General features: G+C 34.2%; 3 protein-coding genes across 3 annotated transcripts; 1 reads left to right on the top strand and 2 right to left on the bottom strand.

The window, feature by feature from the left end:
• Window positions 1–3,078: 3,078 nt before the first annotated feature.
• On the top strand, window positions 3,079–6,840 carry LOC145608004 (protein EARLY RESPONSIVE TO DEHYDRATION 15-like). Its single transcript, XM_081663598.1, has 3 exons — window positions 3,079–3,175; window positions 5,749–6,114; window positions 6,562–6,840. The coding sequence occupies exons 2-3, from the start codon at window positions 5,781–5,783 to the stop codon at window positions 6,615–6,617; spliced, it is 390 nt and encodes a 129-aa protein (XP_081519724.1). The 5' UTR covers window positions 3,079–3,175; window positions 5,749–5,780; the 3' UTR covers window positions 6,618–6,840.
• A 1,303-nt stretch (window positions 6,841–8,143) lies between these two features.
• On the bottom strand, window positions 8,144–13,313 carry LOC145608232 (GTP-binding protein BRASSINAZOLE INSENSITIVE PALE GREEN 2, chloroplastic-like). Its single transcript, XM_081663844.1, has 4 exons — window positions 13,158–13,313; window positions 11,711–13,056; window positions 10,872–11,039; window positions 8,144–8,824 (listed from the first exon to the last, which is right to left on the bottom strand). The coding sequence occupies exons 1-4, from the start codon at window positions 13,264–13,266 to the stop codon at window positions 8,483–8,485; spliced, it is 1,965 nt and encodes a 654-aa protein (XP_081519970.1). The 5' UTR covers window positions 13,267–13,313; the 3' UTR covers window positions 8,144–8,482.
• Window positions 13,314–15,267: 1,954 nt separating this feature from the next.
• Window positions 15,268–16,050, bottom strand: LOC145606874 (putative F-box protein At5g04010). Its single transcript, XM_081662716.1, has one exon. The coding sequence runs from the start codon at window positions 16,048–16,050 to the stop codon at window positions 15,268–15,270; it is 783 nt and encodes a 260-aa protein (XP_081518842.1).
• Between the last annotated feature and the right edge of the window lie 118 nt (window positions 16,051–16,168).

Raw genomic sequence — 16,168 nt, forward strand, 5'->3', positions numbered from 1 at the left:
ATGCATACAGTAACATTTAATTTAAACAAAAAGAAACAACAATATATAGTAGTAGTAGATATAAAAACAGATAGTAGTAGTAAAATACCAAGTCAGAAACCTCAAGCGAAATAACTAAGTCAAATTATCAATTGAAATTGCAACACTATAAGTTACGGAGTATACATAATGGGAACTTGATGGTATTACTCCCTCCGGTTTTTTTTTTTTTTTTTTTTTTTTTTTTTTTTAATGCATCACTTTGACAATTGCACTATTCATATACCATGGTTGACTTAATTTTTTCACCTCTAAAAAATAAATAAATGTTACTACGTATTATATAATATATCATTAGATTTGTCATAATGTCTAATATAATAATTTTGTTACAATTTTTACTAATGCACAATTAAAGATTAATGGTCAAAATAACGTCTCGACAAATGTGCCGGTCAAACTGATGCATATAAAAAAAACAGAGGGAGTACTATATTAGCCTAGTTAAAGTAATCTGTCATCAGTTTTATACTTAACAAAAAACATAAACTGTGACTGCATGCCTTGACTTTTATAACACTTTACTTTTTACGCTTATCAAAACATAGTTTCAACTCTTCGTATAATGGATAAGTAAAAAAATACATTATATAATTAGCTATTGTGAAATATCAATTGAAACGAATTTAACAATTAAGATCCCGCGTGAGTATACTTTGCCCAACATATTAATCAAATTGGTCAAACAACCAAAAAAAGTAGTGTTTTGTAAATGATTTTTTGTTGGCTAAAATTCGGCATTTTCGCCAAAAATGAAAAGCTAGTCTTACTAGCTTTTTTGTATAGGCTTTTCGCATATTTCCTTTAAAATTAATGACATATTTTCACCTTGAATTAATAATTAATAATAATTAATTAACAATTAACAATTAATAGTAACTAATTGATAATTAATAATTACTGTAATAATTAATTATTAAAAGCTATTTATAATTATTAGAAATGATACTCCCCCATCCCTTTTTAGTAAGTGACTTACTTAAATTACATTCCCTCTTTCCCTTTTTAGTAAGTGAATTTTTACCAAATATCCCCAAATTATCCCTAAATAGTTATGATGTGGCATTACTTTAATTTTTTTCTGTATTGCTTGCAATTAATGTTTGCAAATAAACCACAAATTTCATTCACCCTTTTGAACCAACTGAATTCATGTGTAGCACTATAATTGAATATGATTGGTCCTATTATTTTTCATTAACAAATGTAATTGGTTCTTTTTCTAATTTAACAATTACTAATCAATAATAATAATTTAAGCATTAATTTTTTATAAATATTAATTATTAATTAGTTTTATAATTACTATATTAATTAATAGCATTAATAATTTGTAATGTAATCAATAATTATTTTTTATTAATTAGTAATAATAAATATTAATAACAACAATAGTAATAATAATAATAATTTATAAATATTATTATTTGCAATGTATACTACAAATATAATACAATATACTAGTGTTATTAAAAGTCATTTTATATGAAACCACCAAAAACCAATTTTACCAAACATACTTATTAACAACCAACAGTCAAATAGCCAACATAAAAAACCAATACAAGAGCTGATCATATCAGACCACCCAAGAAAAATAACCAACAACCAATTGCCAAACAAGGCCTAATTTTAAGAATGTAAATAGTATAAATTTTCAAGTTTTTTTAAGGAAAGAAAAATTAAATATTAGGAAGTCTGCCTCACAAGGGAAATTCCTAATGTATTAGAAGAAAAAGTAGAAATCAAACCAGAGCTAATACAAAATCAATCCATCCTACGTGCTAGATACTCCAATTGCGAAACCGAGAAAGGAGAGAATGAGTGTCTTCCATGTTATGATTGAAATGTACTGCCCAAATACCTTTATTGAGTTGATGACTAATAGGTTATCGCCTTCAATTTCAATGTTCTAGTTTGACTCCTTGGATTTCCAAGTGTTGCAATTAAAAGTGAATGTACTCGTAATACTATTTGCGTAGCATCAATCTAACCATTTTCTTTCTTACTGTATTATACGACATAATAGATTTAAAGAAGATATACTGTGAAAGATATTTTTTTTTATCTTAATGTATATTTACAAAGTACTCTATGCTTACAACATTTTAAATAGATCGATTAACAAAGGTAGCAATAATTAAACTTGTGCATGGACAAGGTGTGACAAATTAAAATGGTGCAAATTAATGTCCAAACTTTAGTGATATATTATCACCTTCTATTTCTATTACTACGTATATTACCCTGTATTGAGTAGGACAAATTATGTAAATCATGATTATCCGAAATAATGTAATATTTCACCTATTAACCCAATTGAAAAAAGATGTTGTGATAATATAATAAGTAATTACTTCACTTTTAGTATGGAATACTCGTAGTAAAAATCACAAACACAATACTCTTGAGTCCCGACTTTATTTTATGTATATAATGTGTAAATTTTATACCAATCATTTTAAACGTATCAAATTAAAATAATTTTGGGCCGACCGCGTATCAAAATTAAAAATAAAATAATGAAAGATGAATAATTTTGATACAACTAGTAGTAGGAAATTAGGGAGAAAGTAGAAAAAATCATCAAAAGTAGACAAAAAATGTTGTCATTGCCATACAATATACCTAATCAACCAACAAAACATGTGATGTAACTAATTAATGCTTTGTTAATTAAAGCAATTAGTTGGATTACATTACACCGTCCTTTAAAAATACATAAATACCCCACCGTTAGATCACTCCACGTCACAAAATTCCTACCTCATCAACCAATCCTAACCGTCCATCCATTAAAAAAAGCACATCAATTATAGACGAAAAGTTATTCTCATACACATGGGAAGTGGGTCCCACAAAAGGTCAAAAAAATCATCAAAGTCTATCCATTTACACGCCACCCAAACACGGCTTTTCAAGTCCCCGGTAATTGGCCCACAGTTTACCTCCTGTTGTCGGTCAAAAAATGATTGGGCCGGTCACCGGGTTAGAATTACCGGTTCATTTTACCGGTTCTTTTATTGTCTATATATATAAAGTTTTCTCTTTTTTTCTCCTCACTTTCTCTCTCCTCAATATCTTTACTTCTTTGTCTGAATAGTTGAAGATATTTTACTCCTTTCGAATATTAAAGGTATAATTTTTATCATCATTTTTTTTTTTTAATTTTATTTTAATTTTATTTTTTTTGAATTTTTGAGTTTATGATTTTGGGTAAGTTTGATCTGAATTTGACTTCAATATAATTGTTATAAAATTTATACTGATTGATTTAAAATTAGTTTATAAAATTTGGACTTGTTTTTGCTTTAAATTAGATCTAGTTTGACATAATTTGGACTTTCGATTAAAGAAATGACTTTAAATTGAAAGTCCAAATTCGAAACTTTGCAGTCCATTAATCGAAAGATCGAGTTCAAATAGGAGCAGTAGGATACGATTTAACGCTCTTTGAACTCGATCTTTCGATTAGTGAGCTGTTTTTTTTTTTAGATAATTTTGATAGGTGAGGTATTGATTTTGTGCGTAATTATTGTATGAATTGTTAAATTAGCTGATAATTTATTGATGATTGGATTACATAATTGACGATTTTCGGAAAATTGCATATAATAAGCAAAAGAAAGGTATTAAACTGACTTTAAAAACTACTTGTATATTTTTTGAAGTGAAGTTGCTCGCTTTGATCACATATGTGGACTTAGGTGATTTGATTGTATGCACATGGATTATATGTTGATGGACTAAAGAAGGGGCTTCGATGGCCTCGAGCGCAGTTGTGAGGGTTTTTGGTGATTCATGTAAATTCGAGGATGTTAAGTGTGATTAGCTGTAGTCGTGGGGAAGACACTGCTAATTTCGTGCTCGGTCGAGTCTGCTATCGAGCTAGAAGCCTAGATATAGGGTTTTGTAAGGAATATGGTGTAAATGTTTGAGGTGGGAGTCTAGTGAACTGATGAAACAGTTTTGTGGATATATCTAAGGAGAAGAGGTACCTCTGTATTACAAATGGTTTGGCTGATTGGCTAAAAGTATAGAATTATGATTCTGTAAGCAACTGAGTTAATGGGGTTGTGTGGCTTATGAGGGAACGCTCGTGTTGAAAACTTTGGGAGTTTGATTTTAAATTTTCTCGTTTTTACTTGTGGAGTTGTGGATATGCACTTTGAACTGTTATGGTAGGAAGAGTTGAAGATGTTGCCCAATTTTTATTAGGTTTTGAAGGAAAGAAATATGTTGCTAGAATGACTCTTCAACTATGGGTTACTTCAGTCGTGAGTATTAGGAAAATTCATTTTTTTTTTTTTTTTTGTTTTTTAAATCTTGTAATTTTTGTGTGAGGGTGAGTGGATTTTGAGATGGTTCGTAGTTATGATAGCACTACACAAGTTTCTCTTTGATAGGCCACATTTGACTTTTTGTGGTCAAAGATTTCAAACTATGGCCACTAATTTGATAACATGGACTACAAATTTTCTTGTGAAAGTAATAAACTTTAGTGATCTATTTATTTTTGTGAGTAAAAATTCAATATTTTTAATATTTACCAATAAACATAATTTAAATTGCCATTTAAAGTGCGACATCTTTGATCATAAAAAGTCAAATGTGGCATATTTAAGAGGCACAAAGAGAATGAAAGCTTTTAATTGTACGGTTGTACCTCAATCGTGTCATTTGGCCAAAGTGAGGATCATCTTTATTAAGCTTGTTATGTGGATATTGCGATGACCCTGCCTTTTGTAGGAACCTGGATTCTCTGTCTGCATGTGTGACCTAGAAAGTCTCTTGGATCTTGACATCTCATGCTCTTTAATAAGGGAATTACAATTAGTTTGTGTTTGATTGTGTATTGGATGTCTCATATGGAAGATCATGATAAAGCATTCAATAATATCCACTGTCAAGAGTATTTTTCTTCTTAAATTCCATCCTCATGGTTTGGTACTGAAAATTTGAGAAGAAAAACACTTGATGGTTGAGATGATTTGATTGCTATCATAATTGTTCAAATTGAACATCCCAAGCAAGAACAATAAATGAACACCAATGTTGTTGCATTTATTTATTACAATAGCACCTATGAATTAGTTGGTGGAATTTTAGTTGATTGGTGATAACAAATATGTTTCCTCTGTTTCTCAATAGATGCATCGCTTTGACTTTTTACATTGTTTATAAACTTACTTTGACCTTTTATATTTTTGATTTATGGGTAAAACTTTGATAATCTGATAATTTATATTGAGATTAACCTAATATTGAAACAATTATATTTAATGTTATTTATCATTATATATGAAGTCTCCCTCCGTTCCTAAATTACATACCTATTTCTAGCATTTATTCCTCACTTAATTGAGAAAAGTAGGAATGTAATTTAGGGACGGAGGGAGTATTAGTAAATAAAGTAGTCAAAATTAGTATATAAATAGTGTAAAAAGTCAAAGTGATGCATTTATTTAGAAACAAAGGTAGCATATATTTAGATTGTTTAGGAACTATCATTGAACTCTATTTTTGTACATATTTATGTGACTAGACCTTTTAGTTACATGTAGTCCCTTTGACTAATAATTGGTTTGTATGACATTTGTGCACTTGAATCTTTTTCTGTTAGGGAAGGATTGCCAAAGTTCTTAACTAATAGCTCCCAATTGTTTATCAACTGATCATTTTCTGTAATGCTATTTATTCTTCATATAGGTAACTTTGAAGAGTAATTCTACAGATAAAAGATGGCTCTAGTCTCAGGTGTAAGATCAACGCTGAATCCCAATGCCCCATTGTACATTCCTGCTGCTTTTCGACAGGTAGAGGACTTCTCACCTGAATGGTATGACTTGATCACTACCTCAATGTGGTTCCGGGATTATTGGCTAAGTCAGCACCAAGAAGCTGAAATGTTGTATGGCAACAACGTGAACAATTTTGAGGAGAACGATGTTGTGGACTTGCTTCCTGATGAAATTGATATTGGTGTTGATGAAGAGTTGTTGCTCATGGAGTCTCAGTTTGAGGAGTTCATCAAATCTACCGGGACTCAAGAAAGCAAGCGTTTACCTAGAGAAGGTGAATACTATGTGATCTATTAGTAGCAGTTTTTTTTGTTTTTGTTTTTGTTTTTGGTTTTTTTTATTTTATTTTATTTTATTTATTTATTTATTTATTTATTTATTTTTTATACAAAAAAAACCTGGGTTAGTTTAGCTGATTTTATGGAAAATGATATATACAGTCCCAAGGAGCCAAGTGTATGAAATACTAAGCTGAATTAGACATTAATTAGTATCATTACACCAATAGATGCATGATATCAATTTAGGAATTTGAATGACATTACCCTATCAATTAAAATAGATGAGTGTAAATTGGTGAAGTTTAGCAGATGTAAGTTCCTCTATCCAAGTCTGTAATGTAGGTAGACTTGAATTTACTGGTAAACTAGCTGCAATCACCATTACATAATAAAATGACATCTTAATTCATTGCTCACATGGCTATTTTCTCTATTTGCAGCCTTGGTTGATGCGAAGTCAGGATTCAAGTTCTCGGAAAAGCCCGTTCAGAAGTAGAGGGTCATAGGTGGGAGCAGTTTTGCTCCTTGCTAACAGTATGATTCTCCTTAATAGCTGTAATTTCTGTACAGAGCCAGGTTGAAGCTCTTGTATGAGTTCCTTGTTCATGCCTTTTCTTTTCTTCAGAAAATCAAGAAACTTTTCGAGCAAGTGTAGAATGTAGAAAGAGAGTAAAATTGTATGATATTTAAGAAAAATGACGCGAGATTACTTTCAAATCTTTCATATTGGCTTCTTATTCTATGCTTCTGACACAATTACAATCTTGTAGAAATTTGGTGTGTTCAAATTTCCTTGTAGATGGCTAACGGCCTTGCAAGCATACACCTTGCCAGAAATTTGGGGTGTTGCAATCTCTCTATCTTGGTGATGGGTTTGGTCTGCAACAGTCCGATATTAGCAGGTGGTGGCTTGTGTCCTGTAGTACTGGGACCAGGGGTTTTGGTGTTGGACCATTGTGAGCCATACTTCGGGATTGCTGAATTCCCCGAAAATGTGATAGGAATTGTTTGGTATGTTGCAATAGCTCCATCCTGGTGATAGGTGTGGGCTGATACCGTCCGATATGCAGGTGTTGGCTTGTAGCCTTTAATACTTTGAGATTGGTAAATCCGCTGAATATGTGACTGGAATCCTTGGATATTGCCATATTAGTACCTCAAGCTCCTTTTTTCATGCTTCTCCTTTCTTGGCCTATATTTATTGCAGAAAACTCTGAATATCGGAATGTTTCAGGAGAAAGGTAATGGGCATTTGCTAATGGACATAAATCAATACAATTTTTGCAAATTATATTAAGGATCCGACTATTTTTAAACAGGAATACAAAGTACAGTAAATCCAATCCAACTCTATCCCTAAATACTATGATAGTGATTAATTCCAGACACACTGAAGGTTATATGGAGCATTCGGCGTTCCCTATTAGTTCGAGTCCTTTTGATTCAAGTCTTATTCAAATTGGGTTGTGTGTCGTTTGTTAATTTCAGTATGATGAAAAATCAAATACAAAGTATTTTTTATTTTTAGATCAAGCATAAGTTGGGTTATATCTAAATTTAGTTGCAATTCTCATCTAATAGGGATAAGCTGCCAAAAATGGGTAAAGTAGGTTTTACTTTTGTCCAATTTGTATACCCGATTGTAACTATCTCTATGAGTCTAGCTATGCTTGACACATTAGAAAAAATATTGCTAATTTAGAAAATGGAAATGTGCAAAAACAATCACAATATCGACAAAGTAGAACTTTCAACCAAACTTGGCCTCTTGCATTATTTTTTAAACATATGGAGTGCTTATATACATAGGATCTGAGAATATGAACTTTAGATGTTTTGGCACAAAAGAACAAGCATCAATGAGGAGCATGTTCGGATAATCGGATTTGAGCATAATACAAACACCTCAAAAAGGATATAATGCCTATTTTTAGGTGCACAGGGGATCACAACATTGATGTCGACAATGGGCAATACCCTGTTTGACCCTCAATTCTCATAATCTTTCCGATCTGGTACAAGTTGAAAAGGGATGTACTGTATTAAGTAATCGGAGGGAAATTATAATCCAAAATACACTCGTATGCCAGACATGCTAATAAGCTACCGAATCAACAGAACTATAATCCTAAGATTGATCATCTCAACAGCATTTACAGGACTGCTTGCTATGACTATTGCCGTATTATAGCATAGGCTGAATCTAATCTTCAAATACAACAAACACACTGATATGTGCAGCTCCAACCAACAAAATCTCGAAGCTCAGCTGAGAGTCAAAAACGGGTTATCTTATAAATGCTTTAACCAAATTTGAAAACCTGTAGAATGCCTTCAAGAAGAGAGATACAGCCATACGCTTCAAGCAGTCACATATTCACTCTCATCTTCAAGTCGCTGTTTTTTCTGAGCTTCTAATTTACTCTGGTTACCAAGAGCGTCAGATATAGCCTGGGGCAACCAAAATCCAGGTCGCTCAAGATGCGAAGCACGGTCAAGAGCTAAAGGTTCACGTAAGACAACTTCAACAGTATCATATGTCCATAGCTTTAAGGTTGCCTCGCCTTTGAGACCCAAAGCAAGCCAACCTAACCCAGCTACAGCAAGGTCAGAACTATTTACATCCCAGCTAGTTCCAGTCACTTTAAATTCTCTCTCTGTCCAGGTCCCCATTTCGGGAAGTCTATCTGCTCCTACAGGAGGCTGAGAGAAGATCAAGCCAAGAATAATGAAAAGGGGTATTAGTTGTGATCCATCAAAATGAATTGGTAAAATTATGTATGTTCATGAATCATGATACTACATGGAAGAATTGGTAAGGTATGCAAGTATGTTCGTGATATCAACTGCTAATGTATATTCACAATTTCGCGCTCCACAGAGCCATAGCAATATACAACATGAATTTTACCCAAAACCTACAGTTTCCCTAAGTGATATATATTTAAAGACACTGAGCTAAATAGATTCTATCACAATGCAGAGAAAAAAAAAAATAGAAACTGCTGAACAGCTGAACCTATAGTTTTTGCTTCTTTTATTTTTTTCCCCCTCCCTTGAGTCATCAATTGACATCTTTATCCTCATCGACATTAAAGTTTTAATAGTGCGACCCTAGCTCTTCTATATAAAACATGTAATAAGACTAATAACATACTAGTAGAAGGCAAGTAAAAAAGCCTAAGGCCTTTCACTATTCAAATTAACACACTCTGTAATTTATCTTGACTTTCATGTTTACCAGCAAGTTTGACCATTGACATCTTTAATTATTTATGAATAAAAATTCATAGAGCAGATATTTTAAAATAAATACATTGGTAGTAATCCAACGTTTAACATAATAAAATTTGATTCTGTACTAGTATAGTAGTAAGAAAATATGGTCAAATTCAGTGCATAATTCAAACTGTTGAGATTATTACAAAACAGAGGGAGTAGGATAAGCCTCTAGGATCATCATCGATCCTTGCATTAGTTGCATACAGCACATAAGATGAAGACTACAAGATAATAGTGGGAGAGAGTGATCAAAGGCCAGATGAACTCTATACAAGCTATAGAAAATACAATTAAGTCCACCTTTCACATAAGATGCTGACACAGATGAGATCAGCTTTATGCCTTCACAAGAGTTAGCAGCCAAGTTGAAGCCACTAGTTTGTTTAACGATACTGACATTGTTGGGGCAATGTGTTTGAAGCGTTTTATCACAGCAACTCTCAATTTCATTTTCTTGCAAAACATGCTTTTCACAAGTATTGTGTGTGGAATATTGATAATAAGGTTACATAATGCTCTTTGCAGCTGTTTGGGTAAATGTATATCTGCTCAAGACCCCCCCCCCCAACACACACACACACACACAAATAAAAAAAAAAAAAAGAACCCCTCTCTTTCCAAGGTGGGACGCTAGTTCAGATTGTAAGGGTAGGTAGATTTTGCGTATACTGAAGGATTTAATTGTAAGGACTACAGGCCTTTTAGTTTCTATAAACCCTCCTTACCTTCTAAATTGAGTCTCCTCTAAAAGAAGCCACATTAAATTGTCCCAAGTTCTTAAATCATACTAGTAATAAAAATTTGCTAGCAATACAAAATTATTCACGATACGTCGATACCTGCTAACCGATAGTCAATACACTAGCTCCTTTTATTTTTCAATCACTTGTTTTGTTTGGAAGAAATATCAGTTAATAGAAAAGGTAGAACTCAATGATAATTAGATAGGTCTTGTAAACTGATTGACCTTATTTAAGAAAGTAATTATTACACTTAATTCATGTTTTATTTTAATCTTCCCTTGCTGCAGTGAAATGGCTTAACAATAACATGAATGTGAAAGTAGCAAACTACTATCCACAAAAGGCAATGCTAGAGAAATACGACCACACCCCAATCCCTCAAAGATACACCCAAAGTATCAATAAAGAACAAAGTTCACATTTTCTTAACCACTCTTAGGAGTAGAGTAGAGCTCATCATAGGTTTTACAGCATAAAGAACTCATCATAGGTTTTACAGCATAAAGGCCATAAACTAATTTTGACACTCTACTGTTCTATAAGCAATGACTGATTCTGGCAACCAACTCCCACATTCTTATCCAAAGTTCCAATGGCTCAAGCAACAGTTAATAAACAAATTTCAGACCAATTGTGCTTAGGTTGTTTATCATCAAGATTATCTAGAAAAGAAAATATGACCAAAACATAAGAAACATGATGTTCAACAAGGCTGACATGCTTACCTGTAACCTGATACCAACATGCTTACTCCAAGTTTCATCAGCATTTTCAGTCTTTCCTAAATGAAGAGACACATTTGGTGATGCCCACACTGTCACGTAAATTGTCTGGACTGATGCCTCGACAAGGTCTAGTCTCACTAAGCCACCAACATGTATTGTTTGCTCTGCCTGCAAAGTGTCACGCAAGCTCATCAATTATAACACATAGATCTATAAGCATGATGCAACATATTATTATTAAGCAAAATAATTTAGTTTGGAATATGTAAAATATCACTTGAAGTAGCAAAACATAAACATTACACCAATGGCAAAATAAGGAATCCAGGTTTACATCAAGTAATCAACCACATATCGTTGAAATTACATAATTCTTGTATATTAAATCAGAATACAGTTCAAAAAACCTTTGGGTAATGTTAAGTAGAACACTAACTTGCAGAGCACCTAAGTACAGCCCTAACACCCCCCACACTCCCCACCCTTGGCGAGCTTCGAACTCAGGACCTAGAATTCAGGGAGAAGCTATAGCCACTAACATAAAACCCCTCAATCAAGCAGTCAAATTAACATCTACATTCTAGGAAGGACATTGTAAGTATAACCAACAACAGCCTGCCTGCATTGAATAACAATCAGAATTTACAAAAAACACATTATTAATAGATTAATAGGTCATGATGCCGAATGCCAGATAATATAATTTAGTGTATAATAGACATATTCAGTTATATAGCAACGAATTCCATAACCTTCTTTACATTGTACACAAGCCAAATTAAAAACAACATTAGTCCTAAAACTGTAAGTTCAGAAACATTTAGGTGAACAGAACTAACCTTAATTCTATAACTTCGAGGTCTCAGTTCTTTCCGTATCTCAATCATTTTTTGTTCTTCCCTGTTTAATCTCATGGACATCAAGTATGCATGCAAAAGACCAGGAGTGTCGTACATCTTGGCCTTGCCAGACAAAACCCCTCCAACTCTTAGTATCCCAAGCGTCGTCCCAGGAACTGCTGCTTCAGTAAGCTTTGTAACTTTAACACCTTCTTTCTTTGCAAATGTGTTGATTAGGGTAGATTTACCGGCATTTTGTGCCCCAATAACCCAAACATGCCCTCGCGGGCCAGCAGACTCCTTGATGAAGGATAGCAAATTCCTCACCCCCAAATCTTTTCGAGAACTAACCAAATACACAGCATTAAGTTTTGGGGCTCCTGCAGCCTTTGCACGATGACGAACCCATCTATCTAATCTTGTAGGTGAAATTTCAGATGGTAGGAGATCAACCTTTGTGGCTACCAGGACAAGTTTAGGCAACTTTTTGCTAAATTTACCATCTTGTTTTCCTTCCAAAGCCTTAAACAAAGACCTGGCAGCACGTTTTGGAAATGACCCATCAAAATCAACACAATCAACAACCATGACAACAACCGTTGAATCCGCTGTAGTAGGTTTCATCAAACGGGTACTAATCAACCTATCAAAATCAAAATCCGGTATCAAGTTCTCAGCCATTTGATTCTTCACTTGCCCATAGTTCCTCAAAGAATGACACCTAGCACAGACTGTAACCTCTTCCCTCTCCTTCTCAGCCTCCCTAGCCAACCTCTTCCTCTCCGACTTCGATAATTTCTTCCTCTTCTCCGCTTTCTCCTTCACTAACTCCTCAGTTACATTACCATAACCAACACCAACAGGTTGAAACCCATCCAATGCTTCTAAATCCTCATCCTCCCATTCACCATCCCAATCAAACCCATCATCCTCCATATCTCCATCAATCATTTCCAAACTACCCTCAATCTCATCAACGGAACCGTCTTCCTTCTCTTCTTCCCCATCAAAAACACCCTCAATTTCACCCCCAAAACCCTCTTCTTCTCCATCAATAAAACCCTCAATCTCATCCCCAAAACCCTCAATTTCATCCTCGTCAATAACCACCTTCTTTTTTTTGAAAAACCCAGGAAGATTAGGGTCATTATCTTGCATATAAACCCCACAACCTGGGCATACAAGACCATGATTCTCATCCTCATCTCTTCCCTCACTCAATACTACATTCACACCACTCTTTCTTGAATTATTACTATTTACAACATCAAATTTCTTAACTTTAGTATTACCCTTTACAGATAAACATACAATTGAGCATTTTTTGTTGTTTTTTCTGTTCAATCCTGAGAAAAACCATGCAAATTAAATTCAGGGGAAGTGGGTATATGTTGGATTCTTACAGAAGGTAGAAAAATAGAGTAAATAAAGGGGGAGCTGAGCTTACCTTGAAATGTTGTGATTGTGCTGCAACGTTCAGCCGAGGCATCTCTGGAAATGCAGAGCTTTGTGTTTGGGAGTGAAGGAAGAGAGGAAGATGATAACAAAATTGCCATTATTTGGGAAGTGGAGCCTTTTTTGCGTTTGTTTATCGCACAATTCTCAATTGTTGTTAATTTTTTTTTTTGACACACTCAATTGTTGTTAATTTGAGAAACCCGGGGTTTAAGTTTTTTTTGGTCTTAGACTCTTTAGGCGGGTCACGCAAAGGTAGGCATGGACCGTGACAGCATGCCGTGCCAACAAGCCTCGTGCTTTAATGAGCTATGACTCTATGAGCCGCTCCTAGATGAACTAACATATTGTTGCATCGTGTCGGGCTTGTGCCGACTTTCTAAATTGGAGTCCATTTCTCGCCGTCATGTATGTTTGGTAGGTAGGCGTTTCTTGTACGTTCGGGTGGGTAGGAGGAGGATAATTTGATCTATAAATAAGACCAAATAAGATTGCATATTAAAACCAATCAGAGATAATAGGAGTACCTCCTCTACCTTATAAAGTGAAGGCTTTTTAACTCTTTTGCCAATGTGGGACATTCACAACTTCACAAGTGAGCTACAACACAAGACTTAAAAATAAAAGAAAAAAACTTAACTACCATTTCAGTGGCGGACTGAAGGGTATTTAGTGGGGTCCCTTGACCCCACTTGAATATCCAAAAAAAATCTTATTAAATTATTTTTTTTATTATAAAAATTACCTATATTTTTAACCAAATGACCCCATAAAAATTTATCAAATGCATTTTGACCCCCTTACATATTATTTTTAGATCCGCCACTATACCATTTTAAATTTCTATTTATATTGGCTCCAATGAAAAGTATTATTATTTAGGACCTGTTCTCATTGACTGAACTCAGCTGAACTGAACTGAATATTTTATAAGAGAAGGAAATTAGGAGCTGAGCTGAGCTAAACTGAACTAAACTCAGCTGAACTGAACTAAACTAAACTAAACTGAATTTCAACATAAGAAAACGGGCCCTTACTGGTACTTATGCACTAGTTTAGCCCTTTTAAAGTTTTACTTGTTAGTTGACAAAAATTACACACTTTGATGTATTTTCAATTTTTCATCATTTCACAAGTGAATGTCCCGGATGATACTCTAGGTTGTTATTTTGCGTATTATTTATCTAGTGATCGAGAAAAATTGACGTCATAAGTCTCATTACGTGATTCACAGGAATGAAGATTGTAGCTTATACAAATTTAATTTACGAATGAAATAGAAACTCTGTAAGAGATGATGTTGGCATCAAATTTTTCGATGGATTATGAATGAAAAAGCTTAAAAAATATTTTTTAAAAATTTTATTTTTGTAGGGAAAAAGAAGGTGATTACATTTAAAATCTACAAATTAAATATTTGCAATAACTTATGAAAAATATAGTAAATGTTCTACATAGTACAAGTTACAAATTAAAAGGAATAATGGAAGGAGTGAACAATGAATTGCCCATTTTTGCTAATTGTCAATATATACACATGAATCTTGACAATATGACATGCATACGCATGAATGCATGATCCTAATGTTAACTCTACTACACCAAAGAAAAAAATAGTCTTAACACATTACATACTGCATTACTACACATTTGCACATAACCTATATAAAAGTAATTTACAATTCTACACACATAAATATCCTATATAAACGTACCTACGAAAGTAGAACATAAAAATACAAAACAAAAGAATAGAAGCAATAATACTATTTTACTATTAGACTTGAACAATATATCTTGATTTTCCTAATTGGTGAAATACAAAACAAAAGAATAGAAGCAATACTACATTACTATTAGACTTGAACAATATATCTTGATTTTCCTAATTACCAATTAGGAGACAGAAAAAATTGTATACATGCACCCTTTCTTAAAAAATTGCCCCAATACTTTTTATATTGTTGTCCTTATGAGTTTGCTCCATATCTCGTTTATTATGTTCTCTCAAACTTTGCTAAAAGCTAAAAACAAAAAAATAATATCTGAGATATGATGATCAATAAGGGACAGAGCGAGTACTGGGTGACATTTGATCCTAATCAAACTCGAAGGAAGTGGTCTAAGTAAAATAGGACATCCTCAACACTAACATGTCTCCAATTAAGCACACTCATAACCCCAACACTCACCTTCTCAATCCTGCTCATTCTACCACCACCACCCCTCCTACTATCTTGACTATCCTTCAACCCGAACCGAATATCCGCCACGAGCCCGCTTGACATGGTGTTCGAGCAACACCCCGGCGATGGCAACTCCTTCGAAAAGAACCCATCAACACCCGAAGCCAACTTCCCAACACTCTCCTCAGCTAAAACAAACACCGCCTTCCAATCCTTCTCCGCCACCGTCCACGTCACCCTCGCCTCCTTCAACTCCTCCAAGCTCAACTCCCTCTCCTCCACCACCTCAACATCAAAACTAAACAACCCGTGTGGGTCCCGCTGCATGTCGATGCATGGCTTGATTATATTAACCGATCCACCGGGGAGGTGGACCGCGATGACAAAGAGAAGGCGGTCGAGGGAGAGCCGAGGTTTACGAGGCTTCCGTTGGCGGCAAAGGGCCGCGGTGTGGCCGAGTGCGTAGAGGCGGTGGCGAGGGAGCGAGGCGGCTACCGAGCCGAGGGTGGTTGCAAGGGTGGGGAAGGTGGCCGTGCAAAGTGGGTCCCACAAGTGGTCGGAGGAGAAACACGTGGACCATGTTTTAGACACACACGTGGCAATGGCTAAGGTGTTTGGGTCTAAGTAATGAGAAACTAGGTTTAAGATTTCCCATGGAGGTGATGATGACTTCGTATTATCATCATCAATTATTTGCATGATATTAATGGAAGACATAATACATATGATCTAAAAAGTTGGAATTTTATTATATTTGTATTGATGATATTTTTGTTTAGTATTGTTGTTATAAATATTAATGTGATGGTATATAAAA

The sequence above is a fragment of the Chenopodium album genome, chromosome 23 (assembly GCF_948465745.1).
Source record: "Chenopodium album chromosome 23, dcCheAlbu1.1, whole genome shotgun sequence".
NCBI lineage: Eukaryota > Viridiplantae > Streptophyta > Magnoliopsida > Caryophyllales > Amaranthaceae > Chenopodium > Chenopodium album.

What these genes read in the sequence shown, in the direction of transcription:
- LOC145608004 (XM_081663598.1), top strand. Translation starts at nt 5,781, where the DNA reads ATGGCTCTAGTCTCAGGTGTAAGATCAACGCTGAATCCCAATGCCCCA. An exon ending in CAAGCGTTTACCTAGAGAAG is followed by an intron (nt 6,115 to 6,561) that starts GTGAATACTATG and finishes CTCTATTTGCAG; the next exon opens with CCTTGGTTGATGCGAAGTCA.
- LOC145606874 (XM_081662716.1), bottom strand. Translation starts at nt 16,050, where the DNA reads ATGCAAATAATTGATGATGATAATACGAAGTCATCATCACCTCCATGG.
- LOC145608232 (XM_081663844.1), bottom strand. Translation starts at nt 13,266, where the DNA reads ATGGCAATTTTGTTATCATCTTCCTCTCTTCCTTCACTCCCAAACACA. An exon ending in CTCGAAGTTATAGAATTAAG is followed by an intron (nt 11,040 to 11,710) that starts GTTAGTTCTGTT and finishes GACACTTTGCAG; the next exon opens with GCAGAGCAAACAATACATGT. An exon ending in ATGTTGGTATCAGGTTACAG is followed by an intron (nt 8,825 to 10,871) that starts GTAAGCATGTCA and finishes ATCTTCTCTCAG; the next exon opens with CCTCCTGTAGGAGCAGATAG.